Here is a 14,951-nt window from a genome sequence, read left to right on the forward strand (position 1 = left end):
TGAGTGTATAGTAGCTAGTGTCTACTTGTAAGAAGCAAGCAGGCCTCTTCTGAGGATGTCTAAGGCCTCTCCACAAGAGGGAAAGAGGACACTACTGCTGTCATTAGAAATGTTCCTGTACCAGATCTTTGCTAAGCGCCTAATTGCAAATCTTTGCATACATTTGCTAAGCACTATTGTGTTCATTCTGGCAGTCTCAGAGAATCCAATTACAGAGAAATAAAATTCACTTTTTAGCTTAGTTCTCTGTCATTAGTATTCCCTCTAAATCCTCCCTCCTGCTTCACTGGATTCCAAAAGCCTATACTTGGATAATTTAAAAGGTGTTACCTTCAAATGTTATTGGCCAACCTGAACCAGTATGTGCATTATAGGAGGGCTGACAGTCTTCTAGAACTAGTAAAGCTGCAGTGTCAAATTAGCATTATGTGCATTGGAATATATAAGGCCTACCTAGATGCTACATTAAAAATAGTGGTGATTTCAGCCATATCGCCTGTTTGAAAATGATATCCACAAGTATAATTATCAATGTCCGAAAGTAGAGGTTAGAAATTGTTGCCTCCAGAAGGTATGTTTTCTATCATTTTTATTGATTTGTTATATTAGTAATATACTCCTAAATAGTGTTTCATTATTTGCCTGCACATGCAAAGAGGTATTCCTGTACTTTGGAATTCAAATACCTTACCAATGACTGAAGTAGGATTACAGGTAAGTCACTTTTCTTTGTTCCTCTTAAAAAGTATTTTAAAACACTGCTATGAGACCCTAGTCTGTATTCCTTTAGTATTACCATCTATCAACAGTCCCTTTTTAGCATGCTTGCCTCATTCTCCACCTTTCAGAATAGGGTAATTAAGGCAATCGACAACAGGAAGCCCAATTTGCAATGGACTGCAAATTTGTGGTACTTGCCCTGTCTATACATCTTTTTACAAATGTACACCATCTGTGTAGCAGGTTCTACCAGGTTGCAGTAATACCACCAAGTTGAAAATATCTAGTTGGAGAGGGCAAACATCACAAAGGTAACATTTCTATCCGGGGTTCAGCATTGTCCAGCTAATTCAAATAAATAACTTTATATTCAATATAATGAACTGGTATTGTTTGTCTAATCTTTTCAGGCCATTGATATTAAAAAAGGGAAAGACAACAAGCACCCAATGTTCAAAAGGCTAATTCACACACAGATGGACGTGTCTACCATTCATGAGGTAATTTCCATTCCTTCTGTTAACAATTGTAGTGCATAATGTGACAGTTTCTTTATACATCTATTCCATGTAGTAGTGCCAATGAACTCTTTGACTGATGATCTTTGTGGACATGTGTATGTCTGATAATTGACACCTGCCGCTGAATCGTTAATTACTTTTTAATATATTTTCCCCATCAAAGCCCTTTCACAGCTTTGAAGTGATCTCATGAGACAAGCACCTTGTTACCCAAATTGAGCAAACTGAGCTTCACATGCTGTTCTAACCTACCGCACTTCTAGAGATGGGCCGTGAAAAGTCACCTTCCTCAACAACCTTTCTGTTTGTCTAGCTTGTGCTGACAGACTGTCCACATGATGCTCGGGAGGGAGATAAATGATGTCACCTGTTCTTCTCTGGACCAAAGATCCTCCTTTGAAATGAGGAGTAAAGACTCTACCCATAACACTAGCTGAGCTGCAGTATGAAGAGTGGGCTGTTGTTTGTAAATAACACCCACTGTTGCCAAAGGTGTCTTGTGATCAATAAGAATGCATAAGCAGGCTGGGGAGATGCTTCTGGCCTGGTCTACCTTTGATTTGGAGGGCCATGGATATGTGAGCGTTGTGGAACATTCACATTTTCTGTGAACGCTGTGTGTATTTGTGTTTTGTATTGTTTAGTAATGAATCCTATTGAATGGTGGTGGGTACCTTGCGTATAACTGACTAATATATTGTTCAAGTCATAGGTACTCTCAAACATTTTCCCAGTCGCCAAAAGGTTTGGTGTGTGTTTTGACAAAGGGCCGTATTACTACCAGCAGGGTGGTGGTCGGGGGCGGGAGAGGTGCACAAGGGGTTAGCGGTAAGGTGGGTGTAGGGGAAGCGAAAAATATACATGCAGTGGCTACATTGCACAATGTGAAACAAGAAAATCTGGGATTAAGCCCAGCTTCCGCACTTACCCAAATTGTGTGATCCTAGCCAATTGTTTTATTTCACCTTCCCTCTTTTCTTTCTTTATTATCACATATAAGAGGACCTTGAAATACATGATTTCAGGATATGCTTTGTAAAATCCTTCACTTGTGTTTTATTTAATAAGCTCAGTTTTTCATGTATAATAGGAATGCAGACCACCCAAAGAGAGCATATAGCAACTGTCTTGCCGCATAGTTCATTGTCGGCATTGTTGTGATTTGGAGGGGGGACAATTAATGTTTCTAAATCTTTGTTTGAAAATTATCACTTAAGAAATACTTCTCTATGCCCTGAAAATCTTTTGTACTAAGGAAATGGTTCTGCATGTTAATGAAATACACTTACTTTAATATCTTCCCTTGAGTTTTAATCTAAACAATAATGCCTAGTGAAAATATGGATAGATATCCAGGTCGCAGCTTTGAAAATATCTGCAGTGGTGATATTTCTAAGAAGGGTTGTGGCAGCTGCTTAATCTTGAGTAGGATGAGCTTTTGGACTAAGCTCAGGCCCTGTACCCAACCCACCAAGGGTTCCCAACCGCTTGGGCAAATGGCTGTGAATAGCAGGGGTTGGCCAACCCATTCCTGATGGCCAACCCACCGCAGGCACTCAGCAACTATTGTGCATGACATTTGATGCCTCACATGGGCATGCAGGTTAGGGTAACCTTACCCTTTGCCCCTTAAGCCCTTGATGAATGTAAGTATTGGGATTTACAATGCCGCAAACCTAGCTCAAAGCAATGAAGCAATGTACATTTGATGATGAGTTGGGAGATGATTGTAGATTATTGTGCACATAAACATGGAAATTACACAAATACATTTTATACTCATTCCGTCATCAGGGAATTGAGTGATTTCACCAGAATCACATGATGTTGGATCTAGCTCCTAGTCCAAGATTCCAACCTCAGTCCCCAGGTTTCAAAAGCAGCAGCTCGAGCCGCTTGGCCACATCTCCTCTCAATCAGTCAAGAGTGTCACTAATAATGAAATTGCACCTCATTTCACAGGTATAAAAAACTAGATAACGTTCATGTGTTCAAAAAGCCATCATGTATAGAAACACATAAACCTTTGGTCAGCTATCAACTAGTCTGTTCTGGTGTTTCAGCAATTTGCTTTATACGTTTATTTATCCTAACAGTGTTTGCTACACTCTGGAAAATGGTAGATGGGATTTTTTCTGTGACGGCTAGCCAGTCAGACTATGATGAATTTGTGAATCCGCAGCCGGATTCGGAAATCCACAATAGAGGATAGGAGAAAAAGCTACCTCGCTCAATGGTTTTCTTTTTTTATATATTTTTTTTTACTGAATTTCTGAAACTTCCATAAAACTTCTGAACGGATGTATACCAAACCAAGCAAAGGGACATTATTGGGTTGCACTCCATTCTGTTCAGCAACCTTTTTCTGTGTATAGAAGCAAAGAAACCTATTTTTAGGCTCCACTTGACGAAATCTGCTCAGAGTATGCCACGAAGAACCTAAAGTGAATGTACTTTTGTGTAGTAAAATTTTGTGCCAATTTATTAGACTGCACCAAAATCATAAGAAAATAAAAAATGCCTTTTCAGGGGAAACTCTGGCTTAAAAAAGAACTATGAAGGCGCTATTGTAACCTCTGTAGTACATGTTTTTGTGTGTATTTTTTATTGTATTGTATTGTATTGCATTTATATAGCGCTTACTACTCCTGACGAGGCTTTGAAGCACTTTTTCGGTGAGTAGCACGCTACTCCGGGACCCATAAAGGATTAGTTTTGAATTGGTATACTGAAATATGAAAGTAATTTAAGTGGTGGATAGGTTAGTCAGTTATTTGGATCCGGTTGAGCTTCAGTAATGTGCAACAGAAATTGGACTCTGGCTGCCAACCCCCACTACACAGAGCCTTCCACTGCACCAGCCTGAATAGACTGCTGCTCACTGGGGTTTGGAAAAAATGCTTTACCTGCATTCTATCTACTCCCTTCAAAGCAAAGCCATAATCTTGTTTTAGTGCTTTGGTTTGTTTGTGCGTTTAAATAAAATGTTTTGTGACCGTGCCTAAAACTCTGGATAAACTTGTGAGTCAGGCAGAAAATCCTTGTGAATCCATAATACTTCAGTAGCCGCTTAGGGATTGACTCTGCGCATGTGCTGAAAAAGGTTCATTTTTAGGTCTCGTCTAGCGTTGCAGTGCACATGCGCCGCACGCGTAGCGAGACATATTGGGGTAAAAGTATTTCAGGAGAAGGACTTGTAATCCCGCCCATGCTTTGTATTGGACAATGTTGATATTTATTTAAAACCCGGTCTTCTGATTGCTCTGCAGGGTTTTTGGTTACCGCCCTGTGGCTTTTTTGTACACGCCTTTGAGACACCGAGTCTACGGCGTCTCTCAGGATTATGGTTTCTGTTATCTGATGAGGCGTGTCAAGGGAATAATTAGGGAGAGTTCAGCAAGCCACGCTGCCTTCACGCACCAGTCTGCTCTCTGATTGGTTGGCAACTAGTAATTAAGCACTGTGATTGGTGGACCTTGTCAACCAATCAGAGAGCCTACTGGTGCATGCTGCTGGAGCTCACAGCAGCAATGTTCAGTGGCGATCATGTACACACTGCTTGTGTTACACTGTCCGCGGCAGCCCGTACACTTCGCACTCCATTTGTTCCACTCCCTCCCTGGCCTCCCTCCTGCCATGCATTCCCATCCTCCCAGTCCCTGTAAACCTTTGCTCTGTTGGCACAGCCGCCATATGTTCAGACCTGTTGGAAAGAGGTAATGTTTTCTTCAACTCCCCCCACACAGTTCGACACATTGGCAGCCGCTTCATGTATTACCAGTGCGCCATGCGTGCTTTGACTCTGGCTGCCTCCCTCCGCCCCCCAGCACTCGCAGACGCCGGCAATGGCAAACAACATGGGCATACAACACCCTCCATCTTGTCTGGCGGTGAATGATCGAGCAGAGGCAGAGCGGAAGAAGTTGGCGTTTCCGACTTCGCCCCGCACTGCAGTAGAGGGATAGGAACGTCCGGTTGTGCTATCCGCAGGACTGTCACTGAGGGGGCGCAGGTTATTTATTGGTCTTTCTAGAAGGACCAGCGCGGCTGCCGAGGGGAAGAAATTGAGGCCGAGAATGCGTGCCTGGACTACCAGTCATCGCTGGAGGTCCTCAACAGCAAGCCGCACATCTACATACAGACCACCCTGACCGAAGAGAAACTGCCCTTCGCCAGGGGTAGGTAGCGTTGCTCTTATCAAAGCTCACATCGCCAAGGTTTTTATATTGACATTTTTTATTTTTATTTATCTAACGAGCCCCCCTCCCCCACCTGCTGTCAATTTAGGAATTATCTGGTCGCTGGTCCACAACAGGTCCAAACAACATGGCGGTAGAGGAGCATGGCGCAATAGGCTCACCCCGTCGCAGTTCTGGGGTAACACTGACAGGTTCTCGTAGAGGGATACGCCCCTTTAGCTACCGATTACTAGCCAGTTCTTCGGTGGTTCATAACATGGCTTTCACTCGCTAAGTAACATGGTTTGTGACATGATTCTGGTGGCTAACTCATCTCCACCCCCCTTCTTCTAACATCTAAAGGAAGGCGCATCGCCCCCCAGCTCTCTGTGAGCTGCAGTTGTACAGTCCATCTCGTTAGCAAAAGGGTTTGGGGCCAGCAAAGTGTGATTCACACCCTATCCATTGCCTGTGTCCTTATTTTATCTGGGTCCCTGGAAAGAATGAGGCCTCTTGTATAAGCAACTGTTTAGTTTTGTTTTACGTGATGTTCTCATTTGCCTAAACGTTGTCTGTCCCTTCCGGGCAGTTCCGTATCGCCTTCCATTTTTAAAAGGTCCTGTGGTCTTGTCCACGCAGTTAGCTGCCACCTGTTGACAGCGTATTCTCTTACAACATGGTAAGATCCTTCCCACTGTAGTCCGGCTCTAGGCCACACCCCTCCCTGCTTGCTCCCTTTCTCTACTCTCTGCCCCTGCCCCGGCTCTCTCCCCGTGCTTCTGGTGCCCTTTGCTTGTCCGGCTCTATGCCACAGCACCCTGCTTCCTGTCTCTGGTCCAAATCCCTGCTGCACACCCATGCTATTGGCCCTGTCCCCTGTCTCTATCTGTCCTTCCCTGCTTCCTCCCTGTGCTTCGGTGCCCTCTGCCTGTCGGGGTCTTTGCCACAGTACCCTGTCCCTGTCCCACCCCCTACTGCATACCTATAACTAGGGTCCCTGCCCCTGCTCCCCACCATAGCTACAATCCTTTATCGTTGCACTGTCCCCCTGTCCCTTGCTCTGCCCAACATGTCTGCCTTTCTGCCACTGCTCTCTGTCCCAACCCCTGTACTCCTTGCTCCCTACCCCGCTCTCTGTTACTACACATTGGCCATGCTCCCTGCCCCTTCCCTCTACCACTACACTGCCCTTATCCTGCCCTAAGCCCTGTAGCCTGCACTCTGCCATGATCCCTGTTTACCGTCTCTCCCTCACTCTTTCCTTGTGTCGCCTCCCCCCCCCCCCTTTCTGTCCCTTTCCGGGTCTACAACCTGTCTCTCGTTGACATCTTGAGAATCTTCTCCTCAAATCCTCCACCTCTCGCCGCCCCTCTCTCTGTGCATATAATTTTGGTGATACCCACAGAGTGTCCACAACATAAGTGATGGATTCCATGCCACCCAAGGCACAGAGCTCCGGTCCTAGGCTTTTATGACCTAACCTAATGCATCCTGGTTGTTATATTCTTGATTACCAATACAAAAAATCAATCTAGCTAAATCGCCTGAATACTGTGGTTTGAAAACATTGTCTCCATTGTCAATTTATTTACAAGAAACCTTCCCCATCTTCCTTCACCCCTGCAATCTCTGGCCCAATGAAACACGTCCTATAAACCCCATTTAAATACCAGGCTCCCTACGAATCTCTACACCCATGAGTATCTTTGCAATAACCATCCCTCAACTGTCCCAAACGAACCTACACTGTATTTCTGCATTTTCACTAGACCTCAGTTTCTGTAATGGAGCAACAGTTTATCTAATCTCATGTTTTTACTGATGTTTCTAGTTAGTGCACTCTCTTTGTTTGATTTTGAAACAGTGCTCTAAATGGGAAAGTTCAGATTTGCATTCCACGCTATCTAACAGAAAGGAACCACAACATTTGAAAATCTGTTCACGCCAAGGTCACTCAATCTTTAATGTCCTTTCCTTCTATAGCTCTATAGCTCTTGCGCGGTGTCCCGCGTTTTGTTGTTTTCCCTCTCCTTCCCCACAGAGCTTCGCACTGGGCGTAGAAAGGATTTCAAATATTGCTTCTCCATCCTGTCACATCCCTCCTCTCTCCCTGCCTCATGTTACTGTCCTCTCTCCTATCACTTCTGTGTCCCCCTCTCCAATCACTGCTCATCTCTCCGTTACACAACCTGTCTCTGCCACTGCCCATCTTGCAGTTGTCATTGCCCTAAATTGTGTAGTCATACACATTCCACCCTCCTGTCACTGCCCCACTGCAGTATATAATCGCCTGTCTATTGTCACTTCCATTCCCTCCTGCCACCGCTTATCTTTCTCTCCTATGACCAGGGCCACTGGAATAATGCAATTCTGTGGCTGCGGCGATTTTCGGATAATTATAGTTTTCCAGCATTCACCACATAATCAATCGTCTGCTGCAGCTACACATTTTGACAAAAAATGTTCTGCTTCTAGCTCAAACATTTCAAAAGTTACTAAAACGCACTGTGGAAGGCCCTTTCCAAAACTGGACTTATCCCTTTCTGTTGCTCTATTGCTATATTTGGATGTTAAACTGGTACTAATGAGTTACAACTAGGGTAAGTTTAAAAATGAAGAAATAATGAAGTAATACTACTACAAAATATGCTGCATTATGCCGCATAATTTGGCTTTTCTTGCCACATAATCTGCTCAACCCTGCCACATAATTTGACTCTCTCCTGCCCTATAAATTCAATTGGCTCTGCCTATAACTGCATACTGTGCTTTTTGTTGGTGGCTTGACATGGAGAGTAAAATATACGAGTCTGTGCGCAGTGAGGCTGAAGTACAGTGAGCAGCCAGAAGGCACCGAGTGTGTGCGGAACCGAACTTCACCGACAGTGAGGGAGCTGGACTGAGCACATTCCCCCATTTGATTAATGCTTCACGAAGGGAAGAAAGAAAAAAAATAACATTTACAATTCCAATAGCTCAAAACAATGTCATTGCGAGACCTATTACATTGTAAATGCTTGTTTAGGATTGCTGTGGTTATTCCATGCCTCTGGGTACCCAAGACCACTTCACTGGGTCACCTACCTTTGAAGTTTGCAGCCCATGGCTGTCTAATTTTTTTTTCACACCACGAAACAGAGTTTTAAATTTCTGCGGTATACTAAAGTATTAAACTTTCAAATGCTAATATCTGAAAAAATTACTAAACAGATTTACAACAAACCAAAAAAAAGCGCTCTTTCTGAGTAATGTTCTACTTTCATGCCAAGTTTGGTGTAAATCTGTTTAACCTGTGAAGGAGAGCAACATTTCCTATGGGGGCTTAAATGTGAAATTGCACAATTTTTCAACACCCAATACCCCCACCCCCCACCACATTTCCCATTACCTTTATTTTCCACATGGATGTATCTTCCTGAGTCTTGAAAAATTTGAAAATTAGCTGACAGCCAAGTCACTTACCAGTCCACAGGGTCGTGTGACTGGTCAGATCACCACATTATCACCTTCTTTATCAACGAAAAAGTTAAACCTAACCCAGCTCAACCAATCAAATCCAAAACATGGAAAAGGGACATGAAGAATCTTAACCCCTCTACTCTGCCTCCACACATCGGCAATCTCCTCCTCCCCCCCTCAGGTGCCTCGGATGTTCAATTACTGACCGACCACTACCTTGACTCTATGTATACAATAGTCAATGAAGTCGCCCCACTGCAACTGAAGAGAGTCTCCACCAAAATCTCTAACCCCTGGTATGACGAGAGACTCAATGACGACAGGCGTACTATGCGAATGGCAGAGCGCACCTGGAGATCGGACCCTTCAGCACTGCACCTCAAAAGGCTTAAGAACAAGAGAAATGCCTACTTCAGGAAAATAAAGCGCACAAAGTCGGACTTCTTTAGCCGCCAGTTGGACCTAGCAAAAAACAGGCCAAGAAAGTTGTTCGAACTAATCAAGACTCAAACAAAGCCACAACCCTTACAATCAAACGGCACAACAAGCGAAACCCCACACTGTGAAGCCTTCTCTGCTTTCTTTAAGCTAAAGACTGACAACATAAGAAATGATCTCATCATGGATGTAAGCCGATTCACCAACCACACCAGGATGTCCAACACTCAACCTAAAAACAATGCATCTTGGCTATACTTCGATACTTATTCGGAAGAAGCAATACACAAACTGCTCTGCACCTTGAAGCCCTCTAATCACCTCACTGACCCCCTTCCTGCTAATGCTGTAAAAGACTTCATCCCATTGCTCCTCCCTCTCTGGACCAAAATCATCAACAGCTCCCTTCAACAAGGTCTCATTCCAGACTCCCTCAAGGTGGGACAAGTCACGCCTATACTCAAGAAACCTACAGCTGATCCGTCTGACCTAAACAATTACCGACCCATCACCAATATCCCCACCCTGGCCAAACTGCTGGAGAAATGTGTCCAACTCCAACTAACTAAACACATTGATCAATTTGACCTCCTCAACGCTCATCAATCAGGCTTCCGAGCGAAACATAGCACGGAAACAGCTATGACACAAATAATTGATGACGCCCTCCAAATACTTGATCGCAATGAGTCCTGCCTCCTCATCCTTCTTGACCTCTCCTCAGCATTTGACACGGTCAAACATGAGAACTTGCTGGAGCTGCTAAACACTGGAATGGGTCTATCGGGAACTGTTCTCAAATGGTTTTCGTCCTTCCTTCATAACCGGTCGCAGAAGTTCAAGATCGACAATATGCTATCTACACCTGTGCCTGCAGATCTAGGTGTTCCACAAGGATCCTCCCTCTCCCCCACACTGTTCAACCTCGTCATGGAACCGCTCGCCACCTTGTTCCAAGCTTCCAATGTCCAATTCCATATGTACGCCGACGACACACAACTTTACCTAAAGTCACAGTCCCCGGAAGATATCAAACATCTGAATTCCACACTTATTAACACTCAATCTTGGCTGGCCGATAATCACCTCAAACTAAATGCTTTGAAAACTGAGTTCCTACTCATCTCATCCCCGGCGAAAATTTCCACTGCCCAAACCTGGCTCAATAACCTAACAGCACTCAATGTCCAACCTACCATCGTGGATTCGGCGAAATCCCTAGGCATCACACTCGACGCCAAGCTCAACATGCAGCAGCACATTAGCAAAGCCACAAAAGGAGCTAACTTCCAAATCAACACACTGAGGAAAATTAAACCCTTCCTCCCTGCCGAAGACTTCCAAACTGCTGTACAAGCCTTAGTCATCCCGCGAATAGACTACGGAATTGTGGCCCTCAGCGGACTCCCGCTATCCACAACGGCACCCCTAAGAGCCTCCCTGAACGCTGCTGCGAGACTCATTACTGGCTCAAGAAAACACTCGCATATATCCCCAGATTTAAAGTCTCTAAAATGGCTGCCTTTTGAAGCCAGAATACAGCTAAAAATTGCAGTTATGACACACGCGGCCTTGCACCACAAGGCACCCAACTACCTCGCTCAAAAGTTGTCTATATCAGGAGGTTCGAGATCCAATAGAAGTACAAAAAATCTACTCCTGAAACCTCGTAGATTCCGGAAAGAGAAAACATACAAGCGCTCCTTCTCAGGAATGGCACCCAGGATCTGGAATGCGCTCCCTCCTGAAACCAGGCTTATCTCCTCCACTGCACTCTTCAAGAAAGAGGTGAAAACCATCCTTCTGGCCAAGATCTCCTGAACTTTATAAATACTGGATCAGAGACTCTGCCTCGCTGTGTATCACTGCTCACCTTGTCCATTGGCACTATACTTCTACCTGATGATGACACTACTACGCTACCTCTTACTCTTACTACCGACCAACATATGATACACTTTGGTCCACTGAACCACCCTCCCGATGCCCCACTCAGTGTTCTCTCTAGCCTAAGAACTTGGTATAAGCCATTCACACATCCAAGGTTTACCTGAAAACCTCTGCAGTGAGATTAATGACTTGTGCCGTCTTATATTACTTGTCTACCTGATTGTATATTGATATGTTTTCTGTACGTTATTATTATCCTACTATGTTGGTGACTATTGTACTGCTCCCATTATCCCTGTTCTTTCCTGCTGCCCCTACCCATGTCTCTGTGAAGCGCTCTGATATCTGTAAGGATCTTGTTCGCGCTATACAAAACTTTGAATAAATAAATAAATAAATAAATAAATAAATAAAAGTTATAGGCAAATGTAAAAATGCCTTTTCAATGGAATGTCGAACTCAAACATAAATACACAATGCCTATTCTCACTGTGGTAATATTAATGGAGGGAGGGAGAGAGAGAGGTGAAAAGTCAGATCAGATGAAGTTGCCTCTTATGTTTCTTTCTTGTTCTAAATAGTTTTCAATCTAAATAAAATGGTGTTATGTAAGCCATGCCTGGATAAATAATTGATGTCCCACAAAACATGTTTTTTGAGTAAGTGTAGACTCTTTTTAGGGCACCAGCCTGGATCCTGAAAATTGAAATGGCACTTCTGTGCCAATAGGTGCCCCATGGCTGTGACACTGTGCAGAGCTACACTGGCTAGGACACCAGGGAACCATATAAGGCACTACTCTGCTGCACTGGCATCCATTTCCTTGTTTGTGCAACCTTCAACACTGTTTCAGAGTTATGCTTCTCTTAAATTTCCTCGCAATGTTTTTTTTTTTGCAGTGCTTGTGACAGTCTGCCTCTCCCAAAAATCTCAATGTTCAGATTATGCTGCTCCTGTTATAAGCAGTTGTCTCTCTCAGACTCTCATAACATCTATATCTGGTGGATGGGGCTCGAACATGACCCCAGATAGTTTGAGAAATGTGGCTTTATGCACGCCAAAGCAATCCAGGAACAGGAAGCAAAGCTCTTCATTGTGCAGGCTTGAAATAAACTCCAGGCTCGCTGTTGCTGTAGATCAATTTCCAACTGCAGCTTCCCTTAGACCAGCAAATGTTCAAAGCAGGCTATTTTAAAGGAAAGGTTCTCGAAGAAGTAGATCAAGAAACATTGCAAGGGGATACTTGGTCTTCTCAGCGTATCTCCTGCTTAAAGAGTATGTCTACCGGCTGGTGAAAGAGTATTTCTACCAGTTGTTGGTGATGTTGCAGTCTCAACATCATTTTCAGAGCCTGTTTTCGTAAAGATGCGCCTTGTGCTAGATTTGGAACCAGCACTGACTCCAGGTCTGGAGTCCCTTGATCTATTCCTAGAGTTTCTAGCCCATGATTAAGATCCTGCCAGTTTGTGGTTTTCACCTAGGCTATGCAGGTAACCATCTGCCCACCTGTGACTCCCTACGGTGCACCAGCGATCCCCAAGAAGCCTTTGGTGCCTCGGCTGGCACCTCCATCACTTGAGTCAGTCGTCCCTGTTAATCCTCTCTCCCTGTCACCATTTCAGCATTTGCTGAATCTCTTCTTCCACTGAAGGCTTTGTGGTTTTCTCCACCGCCAGAGTCAACAGTTGATGAAGAACTAATCCCCTTATAAGACCTTACTTTGTAATGGATATTTTGACAGACTTTGATGGGCTCTAGACTAGATCTTGGTTCCTGGGGCTGAGTCTTGATCCTGGGTCCCCGGAAGCTTGTTTCCTTCCCAGTATAAAAATTGGCTTGGTAGTTTGGTTTGCCCTGTTCCCATCATGCATTGGGACAGGAACAGACTAATTTGCATATAGCCGGGTTCTGAGCTGGGATGGTGCAGTGAGCTAAAAAACGGTGATGGATTAAAACCATGATCTCTTGACTTGGTAGGAGTATTCTGCATCATTCAGAAACTCTGTCCATCACCACCCCCTTTTCCAAAATCGATTTTATCCACACTATGTGTGGGAGGGTATACTCAGACGTGAGTCCCTTGCTCATTGCACCATCAGGATATAAGCAAGCCGGGCCGACGAAGGCTGTGATGCCAGAAACCGGTCTCCGGAAGCTTGTTTCCTTCCCAGTATAAGAATTGGCTTGGTAGTTTGGTTTGCCCTGTTCCCATCATGCATTGGGACAGGAACAGACTAATTTGCATATAGCCGGGTTCTGAGCTGGGATGGTGCAGTGAGCTAAAAAATGGTGATGGATTAAAACCATGATCTCTTGACTTGGTAGGAGTATTCTGCATCATTCAGAAACTCTGTCCATCACCACCCCCTTTTCCAAAATCGCTGAGTCTTGACTATGCAGGAGGGAAGTTATTTCAACTTTCCAGATCCATTCTGTGATATGGAGGGAATTCAAGAGGTGAGTAATCTCCAGAAAGTCTATTCACCAGAAAGATCATTACCGAAGTAAGTTCTTTGCTACTGTAATGCAATGGACATATCCCATGTTTTTATACTTTTACCATAGTAGACACAAAATTATAGGCTTGCTCTACACTCCTTCTGTCTGAATACATAACCAATGAGATCATGCTCTGGTGTGCTTGAATGACTGTGTTTATAAGTTGTACTAATGAATCAACAAAATGGCATAAATCATGTAAGTTGATGCACAGAGTGTAATATGCTTTTATTACCAATATTGAGGAACTGAAGGGGCAATATGACCCACTCACGGATTCTCCTCTTGCGACTCATGGCCTCTCCCAACATTAAACAAGCTCAATAAACAGATATAGCGGCATGGATTAGCAAATTTAGCGGCACAAATATGGAAATTTAGCGGCAATTTGGCGGCATTTTATTTGGTCACTTTTCCTACAACAAATACAGATATCTTAGTTTTTTGAGTTTATTTATTTTATTTTAATTTCTTGTATAGCGCAAGAATAGACTCCTTGCGGAGTATCTCCGCGCTTTGCTCGTTTTAAGATGTACTTATGGAGGAGTTTACTGATTGAGCTAAGGACTGGTGGGCAAAAACGGTCCAATCATATTTCTAGGAACAGTGTAGTTTTTAGCTTTTTCCTAAAAGCGAGATGGTTGGAAATTTGTCTTAAAGTGAGGGGCAGGTTGTTCCACAGGGTGGGCCCCACCAAAGAGAAGGCACGGCCGCCCTGCCTGGTTTTTTTTATATGAGGGGTTTTTATCAGCAATTGATTACTTGAACGTAGGGATCTATCTGGTTTGTAGGGGTGTAGTGTTTGACTCAGATATTTGGGGCCATTCCCGAGTAGGCACTTGTGGACGGTGCAGCAGATTTTGAATGTAACACGTTGCCGTATTGGGAGCCAGTGAAGTTTTTTTAGTAAGGGCTTGGAGGGGGTTCTTGGGGGAGCATTCAGAATCAATCTTGCCGCCGTGTTCTGTACCACCTGTAGACGGTTTATGGCATCCTCATTGGCTTGTATCAGGAGCCCGTTACAGTAGTCAAGGCGACTTATTACCATGGTCTGTACAAGGGTCTTTCTGTAATTGTCCGGGAGATAGGGGAAGATTCGTCTTAACAGTCCAATGGTATGGAAACATGCCCCCGCAACCACGTTCACATGTTCTTTTAGAGTTAGATTTTGATCTAACTTCACCCCTAAGTTCTTTACTGTTGATTTTGGAGAAGGTACCGGACCTAGATCCAGGGGCCACCACTC

The 14,951-nt window shown here is 44.1% G+C and overlaps 1 protein-coding gene across 4 annotated transcripts in view; it reads left to right on the plus strand.

Annotated features, from left to right (window-relative positions):
• Window positions 1-14,951, plus strand: part of ZMYND11 (zinc finger MYND-type containing 11) — an 836,880-nt gene that overhangs the window by 350,651 nt on the left and 471,278 nt on the right. For all 4 annotated transcript variants that reach the window (XM_078663281.1, XM_078663280.1, XM_078663283.1 and 1 more), the window contains one exon: window positions 1,131-1,220. In XM_078663281.1, coding sequence (XP_078519407.1) covers window positions 1,131-1,220 — 90 coding nt within the window. The remainder of the gene's footprint in view (window positions 1-1,130; window positions 1,221-14,951) is intronic.

Source organism: Lissotriton helveticus, chromosome 10 (assembly GCF_964261635.1).
Source record: "Lissotriton helveticus chromosome 10, aLisHel1.1, whole genome shotgun sequence".
Taxonomy (NCBI): Eukaryota; Metazoa; Chordata; class Amphibia; order Caudata; family Salamandridae; genus Lissotriton; species Lissotriton helveticus.